Source organism: Amia ocellicauda, chromosome 17 (genome assembly GCF_036373705.1).
Source record: "Amia ocellicauda isolate fAmiCal2 chromosome 17, fAmiCal2.hap1, whole genome shotgun sequence".
NCBI lineage: Eukaryota > Metazoa > Chordata > Actinopteri > Amiiformes > Amiidae > Amia > Amia ocellicauda.
In genome coordinates this window covers 26,366,290-26,382,957 of record NC_089866.1, presented here as the reverse complement: position 1 = coordinate 26,382,957, position 16,668 = coordinate 26,366,290, and the positions used below count along the sequence as shown (strand labels likewise).

Genomic DNA, 16,668 nt, shown 5'->3' with positions numbered 1-16,668 from the left:
TAGCATCGCCTTATATATATATATATATATATATATATATATATATATATATATATATATATATATATATATATGAAATATATCAATGCAGTGAGGGAGATGTGCACTTGATAAAGCCATAGAAACCCAAGTGAGATGCAGTTAATAGGAGGTGGTTGGAATGTCACTCTCCAAACCAACAAACACTTCCAAAAATGTCCTTATAGGCACGGTTTAAAAAAATAAGAAAAAAAGAAACAACAGCAACCGAGAGTGTACAAAACAAATACAGGCTAAAACACAACACCATGAAAAGCGTATGAAAGCAGTGCGTATTCCAAAAGCAGCAGTCCATGTGTAGAACTCGCCTTATATAAATAGAACAACAGCGTGAACTACTGCTACACTTATGGCTAAATATATTGCTTGGTTAAGCATTTGTCAGTCTCATGTGAAAGCTTCATGTATGTGTTTACATTTGTCTGGTTAATCTGTAAAGTCTAATGAAGTCCCACAAGGTAATTGTCTTCCAAAAGCCCCAGGGATCAATGATAATATCGTTAACAGGTGAAAATTATTATTATTATTATTATTATTATTATTATTATTATTATTATTATTATTATTATTATTGTTATTGTTTATTATTGTTATTATTATTACGTTTTATTTTTACCCCGGTGTATGTTATCGTAATGTGTCATTATGTAGATGAATGTGGGAAACACATGAATATCCTGTTACCCTGTTTCTATACGAATGCAGTATCACCTCGGGAGCTGTTTGGAAAAAAAATCTGCTTGACCACAAGATAAATGCACTGCTTTCATGTGCTGAAGTACCAATTCACTCTTTTTCTTTGCATTAAAATGTATAACAGGGCAACATAAACAGTTTTGCACAAGAGCATTTTGTTTGATACGAAAGCACATCTTGTTGTTATTTGTTGGTTTTACGCCAGTTGTTTTGCCTGCTTCAGCATTATATTGTGTTGTTTTCATCACCTGTAGTGTTACATAAATGTAAGGTGTACATTTAAGTAATGATTGTATTACTTTAGGTGCCACTAACTTGGTGTTTTGATTAATTCAAATGACAAACGACATAAACATTGAATGCGGCAGTAATTCATGATGCAAAAGGGATCAATCAAGTCTAGTATTATGACAGTGAGGCTTCAACAAGTATCGGAGTTTACATAAAAATAAAATTCAGAACCTGCACTAAAAATGTTATTGAAAAGAACTGGTGTAGTAAAGGAGACGACAAAATATGGTGTTTTCTAGCACACAAAGCTATATTCTGCATAAAGATTCAATTGTATTGAAGATCATAGAGTAATGGAAACGTGTATGTCAGTAGTAGCACCGACTTAGACATGGATAACTAGGGTGTAATATACTAATTACAAAGTTTATGTAATCATTGCAATGCCAATTACTCATGTATTGATTGATTGATTGATTGATACCCTAGGGTAGTCCGATTGATTATATTTGCATAGATGGTCGCTTATGGGTTCATTACTCTCGAGAGGTTCGAATATAGTTACAATTGGGTTAAACAACCATATGAATAAACAACCATACTTTCCAGAACATCTCAGTAGTTACCATTAAATAAACTGGAACAAAGTCAACATTAACTCCAATTGCCGAGAGTTTAACGTCCCCTAACGTTACATATTTATCAGATACGTATGCATTGCTGTGCATTTAGAGGACAATAGTACAATGTTGAAGCAGCAGTGGATGTGATACAGTGGAAGTAAACGAGTTAAAACCTCTCTCATCTGGCAAGAAACCGTTTGCGCGATAGTTGTACCGAGCAGGCTACATACACAACCTGGCCAACCGGTGGACAAATGTATTGCTTTCTAGACGAGTTTTAGAAAATCAATAATTGAAACGTGGGCTTACCTTATGGTTTTGGTAGGATGTGACTGCAATGAATGCCGTTTCAGGAAAGACGTGAGTGCAAAAGGCCGTGTTTTTGGAGCCGAAGCCGTTATTTTCGTCCGCTTTCACAATGTGGAGCCTAGGCTGGTATTTGTGCATGGAGTTTAATATAATCTACAAAGGAAATATACAGACCAGAGTTAGTGTGGCAGAGTCTAAGAGCCGCAGGCAAGATACTCTGTTTACTGAAAGGGATGGGTCATTGACACAACTACATTATTTGAAGGGCATAATAATAATAATAATAATAATAATAATAATAATAATAATAATAATAATAATAATAATAATAATAATACGTTTTGGTTATTGTGGGTAATCAATTTTCAGATTTTAAAGGAAATAAATGCATAAAGTCATACTATGATACCTTAAACACTTAAACAGCTTTGCTTTTTTCTGTTAAATTAATATATGTCTATAAAGATGAAGTTCAGTAATTAAAAAATGTGATAGCCTATATAAATATAAGAAATGTAACTGATGGGGAAGAACAAATATAGCCCACATTTCAATTCATCATAATTATCATAAAATGGTCACTGTACACGTTAGTGGAGTTCATATCTCTCTCTCTCTCTCTCTCTCTCTCTCTCTCTCTCTCTCTCTCTCTCTCTCGATTGTGGCTACTGAGGGCCTTGGCGACAGAAAGACGCTGTTTGTCCAGCCAGATCCGCGCCGTCCACGGCTCCGAGAAGTCATCTTTTCTAGCCAAGCCCTCTCATCCAAGGGTGTAAGCCAAATTGCTTTGACGTTTCGGATAGCTGTGGACATCAGTGGTGAACGATCTAATAGTTTTTAATTTCATTACAGCGACTCTAATTGAGAGCCAGCAGCGCAGTTTGTTTTCTGAAGTCCCTCATTGTTGGCTGTGCCCCTCAGTTTGTTTAAAAGGCTCGTTTCATTACCCGCCTCTTCACAGTAGGAGGAGATTGCCCCCTTGCTTTTGGGGGGCATCTTATATCATTACAAAGGCATTCTGCAAAAGCTACTGTTTGTTCACCGGAAAGGCCCTCCATCACATGGTCTAGCATGGTCCATACTAGTCACAGGGATGAGAGCTGTGTGTTAGGACGTGTGTGTGTGAGTGTGTAGCAGAAGACACGATTCCAGAAATTCAAGCTACATCACACCAATGCATTACAACTTGTGCATCAACATTTGAGGTCATTCTCCGTCGTTTTAAATGCCCCTTTAAAAGAAAACCCTCAAACTATTACTTCCAAATCACTGCTGTGCGTCCAACTATGGCATGTTTTCCATGATCAAAGATAGGCCATTGATGAATTTTAAAACATGTGTAGCAGGCAGTTGACTTATTGCCAGTTGATATAGACTGTATCTGTCAGTCTACAACAAAGCCTTTCGCATTTGTGGTCTCGCTGTAAACATTCCGTAACCCTGATGTTAAAGGTCCCCATGTTTCTAACAGAGCTCTCAGATCAACTGATAGACAACAGAAAAGTCAGCGACCTTTATTCCTTTGAAGATCTATGTAATTAATAACTCGGAAGACGCTTGCTAGACGGACACTATGCCGCAATTACCGCTCCCACTACACACAGAGACATACACACATACGCATATACACAGACAGACACACACATATATATTAAAAGTAAGCTATACAAAATATTAAAATAAATGAATATGTCCGAAAATGCGGTTTGGTTATAACCACGCATAACAACAAAATGAGTCTTCACGAAAAGAGGTTCGTCAATGTAATATCACCTTTTCAATGGCATTCCCTGACTACATTTGTAAACCCCCAAAACCTAAGAAATTAGGGATATAGGTCACTATACACAAAATACAAAATAAAAAAGAATGTGGTGCTGTATGTGGAGCCACCATTCAGGGGATTCTGCATAATGGGTTATTAATCATACCATTGTTCCTAATGAATCCAAAGCAGAGGCTGCAAATCTCAGCATAATCCACTTTTAATTGTATGTGGACCGTACAACCAGTTATTCAATAAAATGACAAGCCGCAATTTAGCCTATACACATCAGAATTCGTCTATGCTAAAATGAACATTGACTCAGAAAGCTGCATGAACGAGAAAGCAGCCACGTTAGAAATCATTCGACATGCAATGTATATTTGTTTTTTTTGTTTTGCTGTCTTTTAATTATTATTATTTTTGCCAGCCATAACTCCGTTTAGGACCGTGGTAGTATATTTCTCCCTGTGTACGCTATGTTATGCGCGTATGTATGTGTATATTTATTTTGGGATGTATGTTTGCATTTATTTATGTAAGTTTTCAAATGGTAATCTGATTGTGGAACAACACAAAGAGACCTTAAGCTCAATGTTGTTCCATTGCTGCAGTGCTCGATTTGTTTTAGTTGGCTTTGCCGTGGCCCTGTAGGAATGGTCTTATTTATCCCGTTTTTAATGAGCTTCTCCATCCTGCTCCCCACACAGACCTCGACTAACGGAGGGACCAGTACAACAGCACCTCAGAAATGTAGCATGAATGTACCACATGCATCCTGGGCATTGACTTATGCAATGTGTGCATTCTGGCAGGCACAAGTGGTTAATCACACTGCCCCAGAAATGCATATTGAAAATATCTATACTTTACTATGTGCGGCACTGTCATTAAGACATACTTTAGCAGCCACTGATGGATAAAGTAGGATTCTCTGCTGTAAGGTGAAGCCAGATCTCGGTGCAGGGCTTACTGTTGAATCATGCAGTTATTAGACGCCTGTGTACTCTATATGCATCCTACATTAAAAATATAAGTAAATAAAAACATGTATTAAAAAGGTGACAATTTTAAGAACATATACATCTTTGCCTAAAGGTGCTGCAATTGTTATGCATTTTTATATGCATGTGAGATATCCAGTTTTGGAAAAGTTGTTTCCAAATAAAAGGGTCAAATATCAATGATACACAAGACTATCACATGGTAGACAGATGCACTTGAAGGGTTCCTGTATTGTGTGCACAGGTACTGCAGAGGCAGCTATAGATCACACTTCCCCATCGTGCCTTTGTAAATGGGCCCCTGTCTTTTCCTGGGACCACCCACTTAGAAGGTGAAAGAGGGCTTCATGATGCCTTGCTATCAATCCTTGGCCTGTCATTGTCCTCTGGGTTGTCTGACTATGGTTATTTTTTCATAGGATGAGCTTACTGAACTGATTTCACTTGGACTTTTCAATACCCAGGTGCCTGCATGTCAAAAAGATCAAAACAAACTTTCAAGTGAATCTGAGACAACCAAATGATCTCAGTATAAATCTAAATGAAGGAAAAACTTTAAAACAGTGCCTTAAAGGCTTGTTAGTATTCCTATAATGTCATATCTTAAATCAATAATGAATTATAATTTCAATGTTATGAAAAGGAATGAATTGGTGAATTTTCCTTTTATGTTGTATACAGGGTCAGATTAGAGTTTCCGAATGCCGTATTACAATATATACTTTCACCCTTCCACAAAACGACTTGCCTCATGCTTTCTTCCTTGCTTAGGATGGCAAACAGTGTCATAAGAAAGGGTTTTGACAGATTTTATATATCCGTGGTAACTGATACTGAAAAATTGCCAGTCTGGAAAACTTGCAATAAAAAAAGTTTTTTTCAACAGCTGGAACAACATGCAAGTCAATCGATCATGGCATTTTTGGTCAGATACCAATATTCCTTTTACAACTCCCATTACACCCTATCAGCACAGAAAAGGGTGTCTGCTAGGAACCACTGCAGGCCATCAGAACTGTTCTGGCTGCATTCTTTATGCATTCTCACTGTAAAACCATATTCAGATGCTATTCTGCCTGTAGAATGGATCATTCTACAAACATGTGCAGGTCTGATATATGATAGATGGGTTAGGGCAAAATATAAGGTTTTCCTTGTGAACAGAGGAACAGTGAAGGATCAGTGTGTTATTTAAAGGCATGTGCAATAAATGTGTTTAATGGAACCCTCATTTTGTACATCTTCTATGTAGTGCTGTGCTTCTAACCTCCAAAACCTAAATGACTCTATATGTAATCGTTAGAGGCTCCTGAACCAGATGCTGTCTCAAGAGCGGAACAACACATTTATAATGTTTTTCTTCTTGTTTTTATGTTCTTTTAAAATTCCCATTGTACAGCACTAGCAGTTAGATGTGCAATCTTAATATGATCAAGGAAGCATGGTACATTTCAATCTTAGCTTAAAAGAATGCACCCTGAAACAATCTAATATTGTATACCAATCTAATAGAGCATACTGACAGTAATGTAAATCAAAATGGATTGTGGTTTCTTTCGGTAGTCTTCCAGTGTCATGTCTTTAAACATGCAAAGTACATAAATAAGATTCACTAACATGAATCCAGTGCACTAAAATCTCCTATTACAAGTTTGCATACTGTTAATATTACATATTATATATATATATATATATATATATATATATATATATATATATATATATATATATTCAACAAAGATTTTGTTTATATCTTTCCTTGTTTTGGAAACAAAAGTAAATACACTAATTGTTACAACAATCTGCTGTTTCTGATTCCCAGTTGTCTCTCAAAACACAACATTTTAGATGTCTACAGACAGTTGACATCAATATTATGAAATCATAGGTAGCAAGTAGCCTACACTGTCAGCAGTGAACCTGCAGATCTGCACACAGACAGAGGACACAGGGGAAACAGAGAGGCCATCTCACAGGCTCTGAAGTAAACTTCCTTTTGGGGACTTGTGAGATGTGTGTTAAAGTGTGTAGTGCATTTCTGAAGTGGGGATTGTTCATGCAATTTTAAAGTGATCTCCTGTTACTTATAATAGAAGGTGATAAGGGAAGCCTTCTTACTAGTCTACATTCTGATAAACTGATAAAATACAAACTGTGCCCTGTTGCAAGGGTACAATAGCAAGTGCTAAACCCCAAAAGAGTTTGAATACAGACATAGGCACTAAATTCATGTGAGAAGACTTTAAATTTCATGACACAAACTAGATTGTGTGCTGAATGCTGAATTTAAATATATTGTACAAGTTAAAACCATTGTTTTATATATATATATAAAGTATTCCCAAATAAAGTACTGTACAGTTATGCTATCACAATTTGTTTTGTTTTATTTAATTTCACTGACTCCAGTTGGCTTTAAAAATATGACACACATTATATTTGTTTGTGTTTCCAGCTACTGCACTGACTTTGTAAAGGTCCAGAGAGAGCAGAAGAAATGTTCGGATATTGTCCACACCTCCATCCCTGCCCTGGCAGAGAATTGATATGTTGGGATCCAGGTTTGGTGTGAGAGGTAAGTAATCTGTAATGACTAATGTATTTTCAAGTACACACCATACTGGGTTTGTACTAGATTTGGTGACATATAGCTACTTCATTGCTGCTTATTCCCATCCACCACAATCCACAAATGCTAAATCCCTTGGTGTTGTAATACTATCTAAAGCAAATGCCAGTTTTATGTGTGCATTTAACTTGACACGTTTTACATACTACACATTATCAACATTATGCTATACAACTTTCACTGGAAGAATGATTTCAGCATTGAAACACTGAAATGTGTAATTTGTTTTAGCATACTTGTTGCCCTCCACCCAGCATATTGGAGTTCTTCTCATCACTGTTAAAGCCTTGAAGTTTTACAAAAGGCTCAGATTCAACTATAATATTTTCTGATATTTCATGACAGCAGTATTCCTGAAGTGATATACATCTGTTAACTGCTGCTAACCATGACAGATCTAAATGCTGAAAAATATTTAAAACTCACGAATAAAACTAAGTATACAGTATATTTTTCTTCATATAGATATGGAAATCCACACACTTACATAGTCTTTCCACTACGTTTGTAATGATAAATTGCTCTATTATGGATCTGAGGGTGTTAAACAATAGCATATGTGATATTGCTAATCCCATATGTACTGCGTTATGTTAATATACATCTATATTGACAAAGTACGTAAACAAATTGAGCAGGGAATGCAGTTTTAATTATTGCTGCCACATTCACATAGCAATTATAGATGGGTAGGTGGATAAGATTTGTTAACATGTCTGGAATTAGAATTTCTCTTTATTGAAACAAACAGAATAACTTTATCATTCAATTATGGATACTACCCTGCTAGAACGAAAGTTAAAAATTGAGGCATTTTCACAGCCTCCGAAGATTTATAGATTTTAATCAGTGACAAAGTCTGATGTGACATTCAGTTCACACACCTGTGAATTTGGCACTAAGCACCTGAATGTTTATTATTTGTAAATGCCAGATGTTGTTTTTCTTTTCTTTCTAAATAAACCTTTAAGATTTGTATCCCTTACATAATACGTTTGCCTGCATGTGTCTTTTTGTAAAAGTATAACCAAAATGATAGTTCTTAATAATAATAATAATAATAATAATAATAATAATAATAATAATAATAATAATAATAATAAAAATATGGTTTTAGAATAAGCCTCTTTCATTTGGACATGAAATCCAATAGGGCCTATTGAACTCTTTTGAAACAACTTTAGTTTCCGAACCGGCATATCAAATTCTATGTATCAAGGGAGATCTGTGACGCAAGTGGTGTGTTAGTTTTTTACAACGTCGTTAAGGTTTGGACGGCAGTAACTGCGTCTTTCGAATTGATTAAAGAATGCTAATTAGGCAGGCTAGTTACTTTCCTGAAATAAAAACGGGGGGTCAGTTGATGCCAATCTATTTTAATCTTTCTAGATCTTCATATTTACAATTTAAGGAGCAAAAGATGACGTGTTATATTTTCATGCACCCACCCCCTCAGAATTAGTTTGGTTGAATGATTTAAAATATATCTATATAAAGCATTCCCAAAAATCCAATGCTCAAGTAATGATATTGAATGCCGCATCACAACCGAGAAACCGTTGTTACATATTTGTAATTAGCTCCCTACGTATTTAAGCACTTAACATGACATATGCTCATAATAGAAAAAAAAATGTCTAGCAGAAATATCATGAATAATTAAACAAAAATGAAAAAAGTCATTAGAAATACTTGAAATAATAATTTTAAATCGCTAAAACTAAATTGCTTTGGAAATCATATTGTCACTATACTGTTATGTAATATATAGCATTTAAGAATACTTTTTTTTTAATAGGCCTATTGTTTGCAAGCGTATTATGTTAGTTTAGTTTTTATGAAAGTTTGAAGAAAGACCAATGAGGTCAATTAAAAATTAAAGCAATATTGAGGGTGTCTAACTACTGTCTTTTAAACGTTTTCTTTCTGATTGTTTTCTTGATATATCTTTTCACTATAATTCTGGGCGACGTTTTCCAAAAAAAAACAAGATTTTCTTTAGGCGTGTACGACACAACGCCAAAATCTCTGCCATTTTCTTTATTTTTCAATTATAAGGAAAACAATCATGGCAGAGAATGGCCGCAGACATCAAAACAACAAAACAGTAACACGTTCAACTTACATGTCCGAATGGATCGAGGTGGTTGTTGGTGAGCTTTAGCTTCTGGAAGGAAACAAGCTGCCTCATCCAATGCGCCCCGGTTGCCGGCGAGTCTGGATGGACGTAGAGCCGGCCGGGCATAGCGGGCTCTGCCTTCCCCGTCACAGACCTGGGGCACAGCGGACAGTCACAGTGTTATACACTCATCCGCCACCGCCCGCTCACCCCCGGGATGCACATGATTTCATCCACAAACACTTGGCTTGGGTATTTTACGCGTGGCGGTTAACCCCTTGTCAAGATTGCGCACATACGATCTCTTTGATAAACAGGGAATACAGGCAACTGTGCATATTGCGTTACCACCCTCAGTATCATTTGAGGGTATTTGGAGTTAAGCATAGGTCCAGCTGGCTGACATTGAAGTGTTGCTGGTTTACCAAAACTGGACTATTTGCATAATGAAGTTATCCCCCACGCAGTGTCACATTCTTTCCCGTGTTGTATATATACAGTTAGGCTGGCATGGACTACTGTACACCAGCCAGCATGTCAAAAAAGTCTATTTTCGCAGGCGAGATAATGCAATTCTTCACCTATACGTTTAAAGTCTGGAAGAACAGGAACTATCAGTTACATAGTAACTTTCCATTCTGACAGTAACAGTGTAGGGTTTTATTAGTATCAGCCGATATAAACTTTAGCCTATTGGTTTTATGAATTATTTTATTATTATGTTCTAGCCCATACTGACATTTTGAAAATTGTAATGATTGTTTTAATCCATGCATTTGTTGGCTGTTAGTTTAAGTTTCAGTTTAAGTTAGTTTCAGTCGTGGGATATCACCATGTTGTTGTTTTCTTAAAGGCAATTTTGTTTATTAAACAGCATAATGGCATTTTCCTGTGGTGTATGTCTGAACTGAGACTCGAGCGAATTATTTTGTTCTCGAAGGAGAGACTGAGAGTTGTTGCTGTAGTGTCAAATGAAACTGTATGTCATGGAATGAAACCAACTAGAAATGACTATTAAAGCTACAGAACAGATTTCAACTTTTATCCATTTCAATAGCATTGCATTATTTTTATGATTAAGAAAAATACGCTGATTTATTGGGTAGACAAAAACTCCCCTATTCTAAGAATGTATATATGTGTGATTCTTTTTTTAAGGAGCTACAATAATAAAAATGACACATTCTCAAAATATACCTTTTGTTAGTGACCTTACATTACGCATTTTAGAAAACTAAAATAGTTTAACAATAGGATAATACTACTACTACTACTACTACTACTACTACTACTACTACTACTAATAATAATAATAATAATAATAATAATAAATAATAATAACGTGTTTGTCAACGCGTTCCAGAGTTTTTGCAACTGTTTTTAAAATCCCGAAGTTCAAATCCCAATGTAGTTTGGGAGAATCATACATTTGTATGTATGTATGTATGTATGTATGTATGTATGTATGTATGTATGTATGTATTTATTTATTTATTTATTGGCATTTATCCAGGGCGACTTACAAAACACCTTAGACTCATAACTTGCTGCATAACAAATGTGTTAGTATTCGTGTTGTAAGGTAATACATATATTTTTTTAATTTCTGTCAGTGCAGTGGTAACAGTTTTAACCGAACTTGGTGTGTAGGTCTATACTATTTAGGACAAATTAATCCACATACTCAGGGAAATAATACCGGAATCGTCTTAAAAATACGAAAGTTTACGAAGAAAACTTTAAGATGGGATGGGAAAAAAAAGAAACAGGAATTGAAGTGGGGAATCACAGAATACTTAATCGGCAATGGGAAACCGGTCCTCTTGCCATTGGTGTTGTTTTGATGTAATTCATCCGGCCTGGACATTAACTAGTGACCAAACGCTTATTTAGTTAAATATTTAATCTGTAGCTGGGCTCAGTGCCATTGTCAAATTTATATTTTTATTTTTATCCTAACAAAATGCATGCATAAACAAATAAAAACATTAATTAATGTAATATGGAAGCAATTTATCTGGGTCCACGATATGGATGAATTATTTTTTAAAATATATTTACAGTTTATAATATTAAATACTTATTCTCTTATTAATGACAATTGGGTTCAATGCAATAGTGCACTACTTGATTGATCGTCAATAGATAAGTGTCAATATATATTAATAAACCACTTTATAAAAATTGCAGACAGTGCACAAATAAGTATTCATTTGTACACTTGTGAAAACTAATGATCTATATATAAGATTATTTTTAAGTATCTAAATTAAACTGATACACGACACGTTATGTAACACCCAGGACTGTAACTTCAAATATTCGAATGTGTTACACATTGTGTGTTTAAAGTACGTTAATTTAAACAAATAGTGTGAATTTCCTTTGCGTAAACATAATCAGCCAATTATATGACTAGTTGTTTAGCAGCAATAATAGTTATAATAGCCTAACATTCACGGAATGACTTTGTCAGGCTGCGAAGCCTCAACATGTCTTCTCTGCACAAAAACCAAGATGAGGAGGGGGAGGTTATTTTATTTTTTACATTAATTATATTTGGCGGATGGAATTGGAAAGCGTCTTTAGAAAGGGTAATAGCGATACTGCTTTCCTTGTTCTTCTGTCACACAGCATTTGACCCAGAATTGACTAAAATCTTCATCATTATCACCTTATAATCCGTCTTGACATGCACTTCCCTGTTTTGGAACAATCGGTACCGGTATTTGCAGAACAATTATTTGTGGCGTATTACATGTATAAAGAAGGCTCTCGAATCATTTCACTATTACTACCAGCACCACCACTGAGAATACGAATGCAGTCTTCAAAAAGCACGAAAACCAGTTAAAAGAACTCCTGTGGTTGCAGTTAACGCGTTTTCTACCTTATTTACCTACAAATGACACTGAATGTCTCAGTAAGAGCATGCTAGTAGCATACTATTAGGCTACTGCTTCTGCTGCCAATACAATTTATCATAGGCCTAACAGCATTGTGGAAATCAATGGTACTAGTAGGCCACAAATACACAATATTGTTCTTTTTACTAGGTAATGTGGACCAGTGTTTAAGATTACTGACTCTCTACGCATGTATGTCTATTTGAAGACTTAGAATGTATGAGAGCCAATGGAAATGCAATCCTCCCAGCAAGAGTGAGTATGTGTGTATAAATGTATAAAATGGCGCCCGAGAATCCAAAATTCAAAAGTTGTTCAAGGGAGGTTTTAGTACTATCACAGCGCATCTGGCCTCCCACAGAGCAACAGGCTGCATTAAGTCCCATTAATTTAAGATTATAATGCTACTGAAAAACGGACTATAATGAAAAAAGCTAATCAAGTTTAATCTGTCATCCAATGAAATCCAACAGAGAAATATACACATTCGAAGTCGTTTGTATTAAACCCTTTTTTCCTCCGCGTTTAGTTTTTTCTTTTCTTTTGAAATTACACAGTAATAACACAAAATCCTCTCAGTTCGTCGGTATGGTAAAAACACGATAGTGTTCATTTATGAGTATTCATATGTTGGATACAGTTTCATGTTTGCATGTTTCCTTATTTATTTATTTATTTTTATATTTTGCAGAAGTACCAATATTTTCCATTAATGGAAGAATCAATAAATAAATCATGACCATTTTGTGTAGAATGACTGATATAATTTGTGATTTTTCTTACAACGTTTTTTCCACAATACACAAGAAATATATCTAAAATGTTGGGTAAATGCATTCCCCAAATGTAGATAATTCCGGAGAGAGAGATTGAAAGAGAGAGGGAGGGAGGGAGGGAGAGAGAGAGAGAGAGAGAGAGAGAGAGAGAGAGAGAGAGAGAGAGAGAGAGAGAGAGAGAGAGGGGAGGCTTTTTATACTACATTGAATGTCTTAGTATAGTATACTCACGTTACATACCATTTATTATCGGCGAATTTGTAGCGGTGGTCGTCTGCCGGTACTATATCCATCAAGAGAATATATTTCGTTTTTGGATTCAGTCCAGTTACCTTCACTTTGTAGCTGGGAAACATTCGCCTGTAAAACATAATAATAATAATAATAATAATAATAATACATGAGCTGGGTGACAGGTGATGTTATGCATGTTTTTTGTTTTTTTCCCAATGGTGTCTGAGATCCGTGGATTACATGAAGCAAATTGACTTTAAAAAGCCATGTTGAAAACCCCTCAATTTTTAGTTAAATAGTCCTTATATATACCTTCGGTTTCCTTCAGCACATACACACTTGCCCTAGAATTACACAAGCTCTTCTCTGGTAACATAAACACTGAGTTGGGACAACGTGACCATTGAATGTAGGCCAGAACAAAACGGGACGAGTCCCAAGTTTTCCAGCCTTAACTTTTTTGGCGCATTTTTCTTCAGTAAGTTTATAAAATGACGACTAAAAGTGAAACATCACATTTCCATCATTTGTCATTTTTCATTGCGTCTTTAATAATAATAATAATAATAATAATAATAATAATAATAATAATAATAATAATAATATATACTTAGACATTGCATACAGTTTATAGATTATGTTTCTACTTAGACGCATTTATTTTTAATCTGCAATAGGGAGTAGCCTATACCTGGAATCCAAAAAATATTAATTATATTCTAATATAAAACGAGTCATTATCAAAACAATACATTCCCTAGAAATAAACGACAATGATACAATATCAGCGAAAGCAAATACTCCAAAAGATCGAATATGTTTTCTATTATTCACGAATTGCACTCTGTAAGGGGCTTTTTTCTCCCTTTACATTTATGTAACATTGACTAATGTTTCTTTGACCACAATAAAATCTGGCAGCTGAGGCGGAAGGGCCCTCTTTATTTAAGAAAGTTTTGCCAAGACCTAAAATCAGTCTGACTTCAAAGAGCAGGGGTTCCACATTGCAAACCTGAGGGCCCCGGTGTCTGGCAGGGGTTTAGCTGCTACAAACTAACGCTGACCAGGTGGCACTTTTGAGTTTGGAGATCGGTCCTATTTAGCGGGCTGGGGGTGGGGAGCAGTACATTATTACTATTATTTTCAGTAGAAGAGGAGAACTCGCCGATTGTGAACATAAAGCCCTCTTTGTGTGACTGTATGAAGGGTGAAGGGAATGTGCAGACATTATATAGCTCTAGTAGGACAAGATGTTTACATATCATCGGCATTAATACTGAAATAATCAATATGTTTAAACGAACACGAACTATGGAAATGGCCTCTCTCTCTATCTATGTATCTATGTATCTATCTATCTATGTATCTATCTATAAGAGCATAATGTGTTATTTAATGAAAAATGTTTCACTTTGGTCTACATAACAAACGGTTTTTCACTATGTTATGTTAACAACTCTCGGTTGACAAGTTAAACAAAGGTGAAAACTGCGCAACAGGCACAACTGCTGATTTACTTTTAAAGCACGCCTTTACTTTTAAAGTTACCTTAAAGGTAACCAGACATAAGTCACTGACACTACCCCCTCCATGTTAACAAGTTTTACCTCATACCTTTATATTATACCATATAAATCAAACCGATATAAGCATTTCCCCTTAGGTGTACACTTAATATACATACTTATATAATGTTTACCAGAAATGTTGCCATTAGGCATTTTCGGTTAGGTTCTATTCGTGTACTGTTGAAAATCTAGTTTCCTTTTCGCACGTTTTGCTTAGCCCATGTAACTCGCCTCTGATCCATTATCTTATAATAAATAAATAACCTGCCATCATAACATTAAAAACATAAGAAACCAATCGCTGTCAAATTGTCCTAATCACACACACACACACACACACACACACACACACACACACACACACACACACACACACACACACAACACACACACAACACACACACACACACACACCAGCATAATCGCCGAGATGCAAAATTGTTCTTGACAATTTAAATACAATTCCAAACGTTGTTCCTACCTCCCCGCCTTGGTGATTATCATCTCTGTCCCCACTTCGTGAAATTTTGTCCACAGTTCTCGTTCGTGTAAGTAAACTTTGATCCCCTCCATTCCCTGTTAAAAATGAGTATGGTTTGTTTAAGGCAAATCAAGGACAGTGAAATCAACATTCGACATGCACACCATTAAACTACAGTATTTACTTATGTCTGTCTGTATGTCTGTCACTGTCTATCTATGTATCTATATATCTATATATCTATCTCTTATCATTAACTTCTAATGTCACTATCTAGCTAAACCTTATAATTAACTTCTAATATCCCTATCTGAATACCACGTCGACATATATCTGTGTTTTACACAGTGTATCTGTTTCTGTCCAGTGTCTAGCAAATTTGACTTTAACTTTAACTGAACTATTTTTGCTTCGGGAATTTTGATTTGTGGTGCAAGTTAAATCAAATCAATGTAACAAAAATCCTTATATACACTGTAAAAAGTGCTGGGTTATAATTTTAAGCCAATCATTGGGTTATGTGTGTTGGCTCAAGTTGTTGGGTTATTTATTGGGTTAATTTGCTGCTCTGAGATCTTAACCCAACGCCTTACGCATAGTATTTATCTGTTTTATGTATCTTCTTATCTCTGTGTGGCACATGTGCAATTAAATGGAAACGGTTTTAGGAAAACAAATAGCCACAGCATAGAAAACTTTGAAAGGGTTTGAAAATAAAACAAACATTTATTTTTATTTGTATAATACATAGACCTAAATATGAATGTGATCAAAGCTCAACCAATGAAACATTTTAAGTTATAATTCTTTTGAACACACATATATAGACCTGTATGTATTTATGTATAACTATATATTTGTTGTACTTAAATATCTGCTTAGAAACCCACAAAACAACTGAAATACACAATCTTGGATCTTTTTGGAGGAAAGCTTACATAATGAAATTAAAGTAGCTTACTTTAAACGTTGTCTGAACTACACTAAAAATGTATTGGCTTAAATTAGTGTGGCCTAATGGTAGTTCAACTTTGTACGATATAACCTGGTGAAAAGCGATTAAAACGATTAAACCGGCAAATAAATAACACAAAAAACCCAGTCATTTCATGCAGACTGTTTCGCAGGCAATGGGTGCACTTCCATACAATTGAAACTGACATTGTGAAAAATCCCAGACGTTTTTGGAATAATAGATATCATTTTTATGATGCATTCTTTTTGTTTTTGTTTTGTAATAATTGAGACAAATGTTTGGGTATCTATGTGTACGAGGAAGGGGGGAAAT

The 16,668-nt window shown here is 35.3% G+C and overlaps 1 protein-coding gene across 2 annotated transcripts in view; it reads right to left on the bottom strand.

The window, feature by feature from the left end:
- Positions 1–16,668, bottom strand: part of tbx5a (T-box transcription factor 5a) — a 39,829-nt gene that overhangs the window by 16,844 nt on the left and 6,317 nt on the right. For both annotated transcript variants that reach the window (XM_066688844.1, XM_066688843.1), the window contains exons 3-6: positions 15,381–15,475; positions 13,338–13,457; positions 9,422–9,569; positions 1,899–2,051 (exon numbers count right to left, since the gene is read on the bottom strand). In XM_066688844.1, the coding sequence (XP_066544941.1) occupies positions 1,899–2,051; positions 9,422–9,569; positions 13,338–13,457; positions 15,381–15,475 (516 nt within the window). The remainder of the gene's footprint in view (positions 1–1,898; positions 2,052–9,421; positions 9,570–13,337; positions 13,458–15,380; positions 15,476–16,668) is intronic.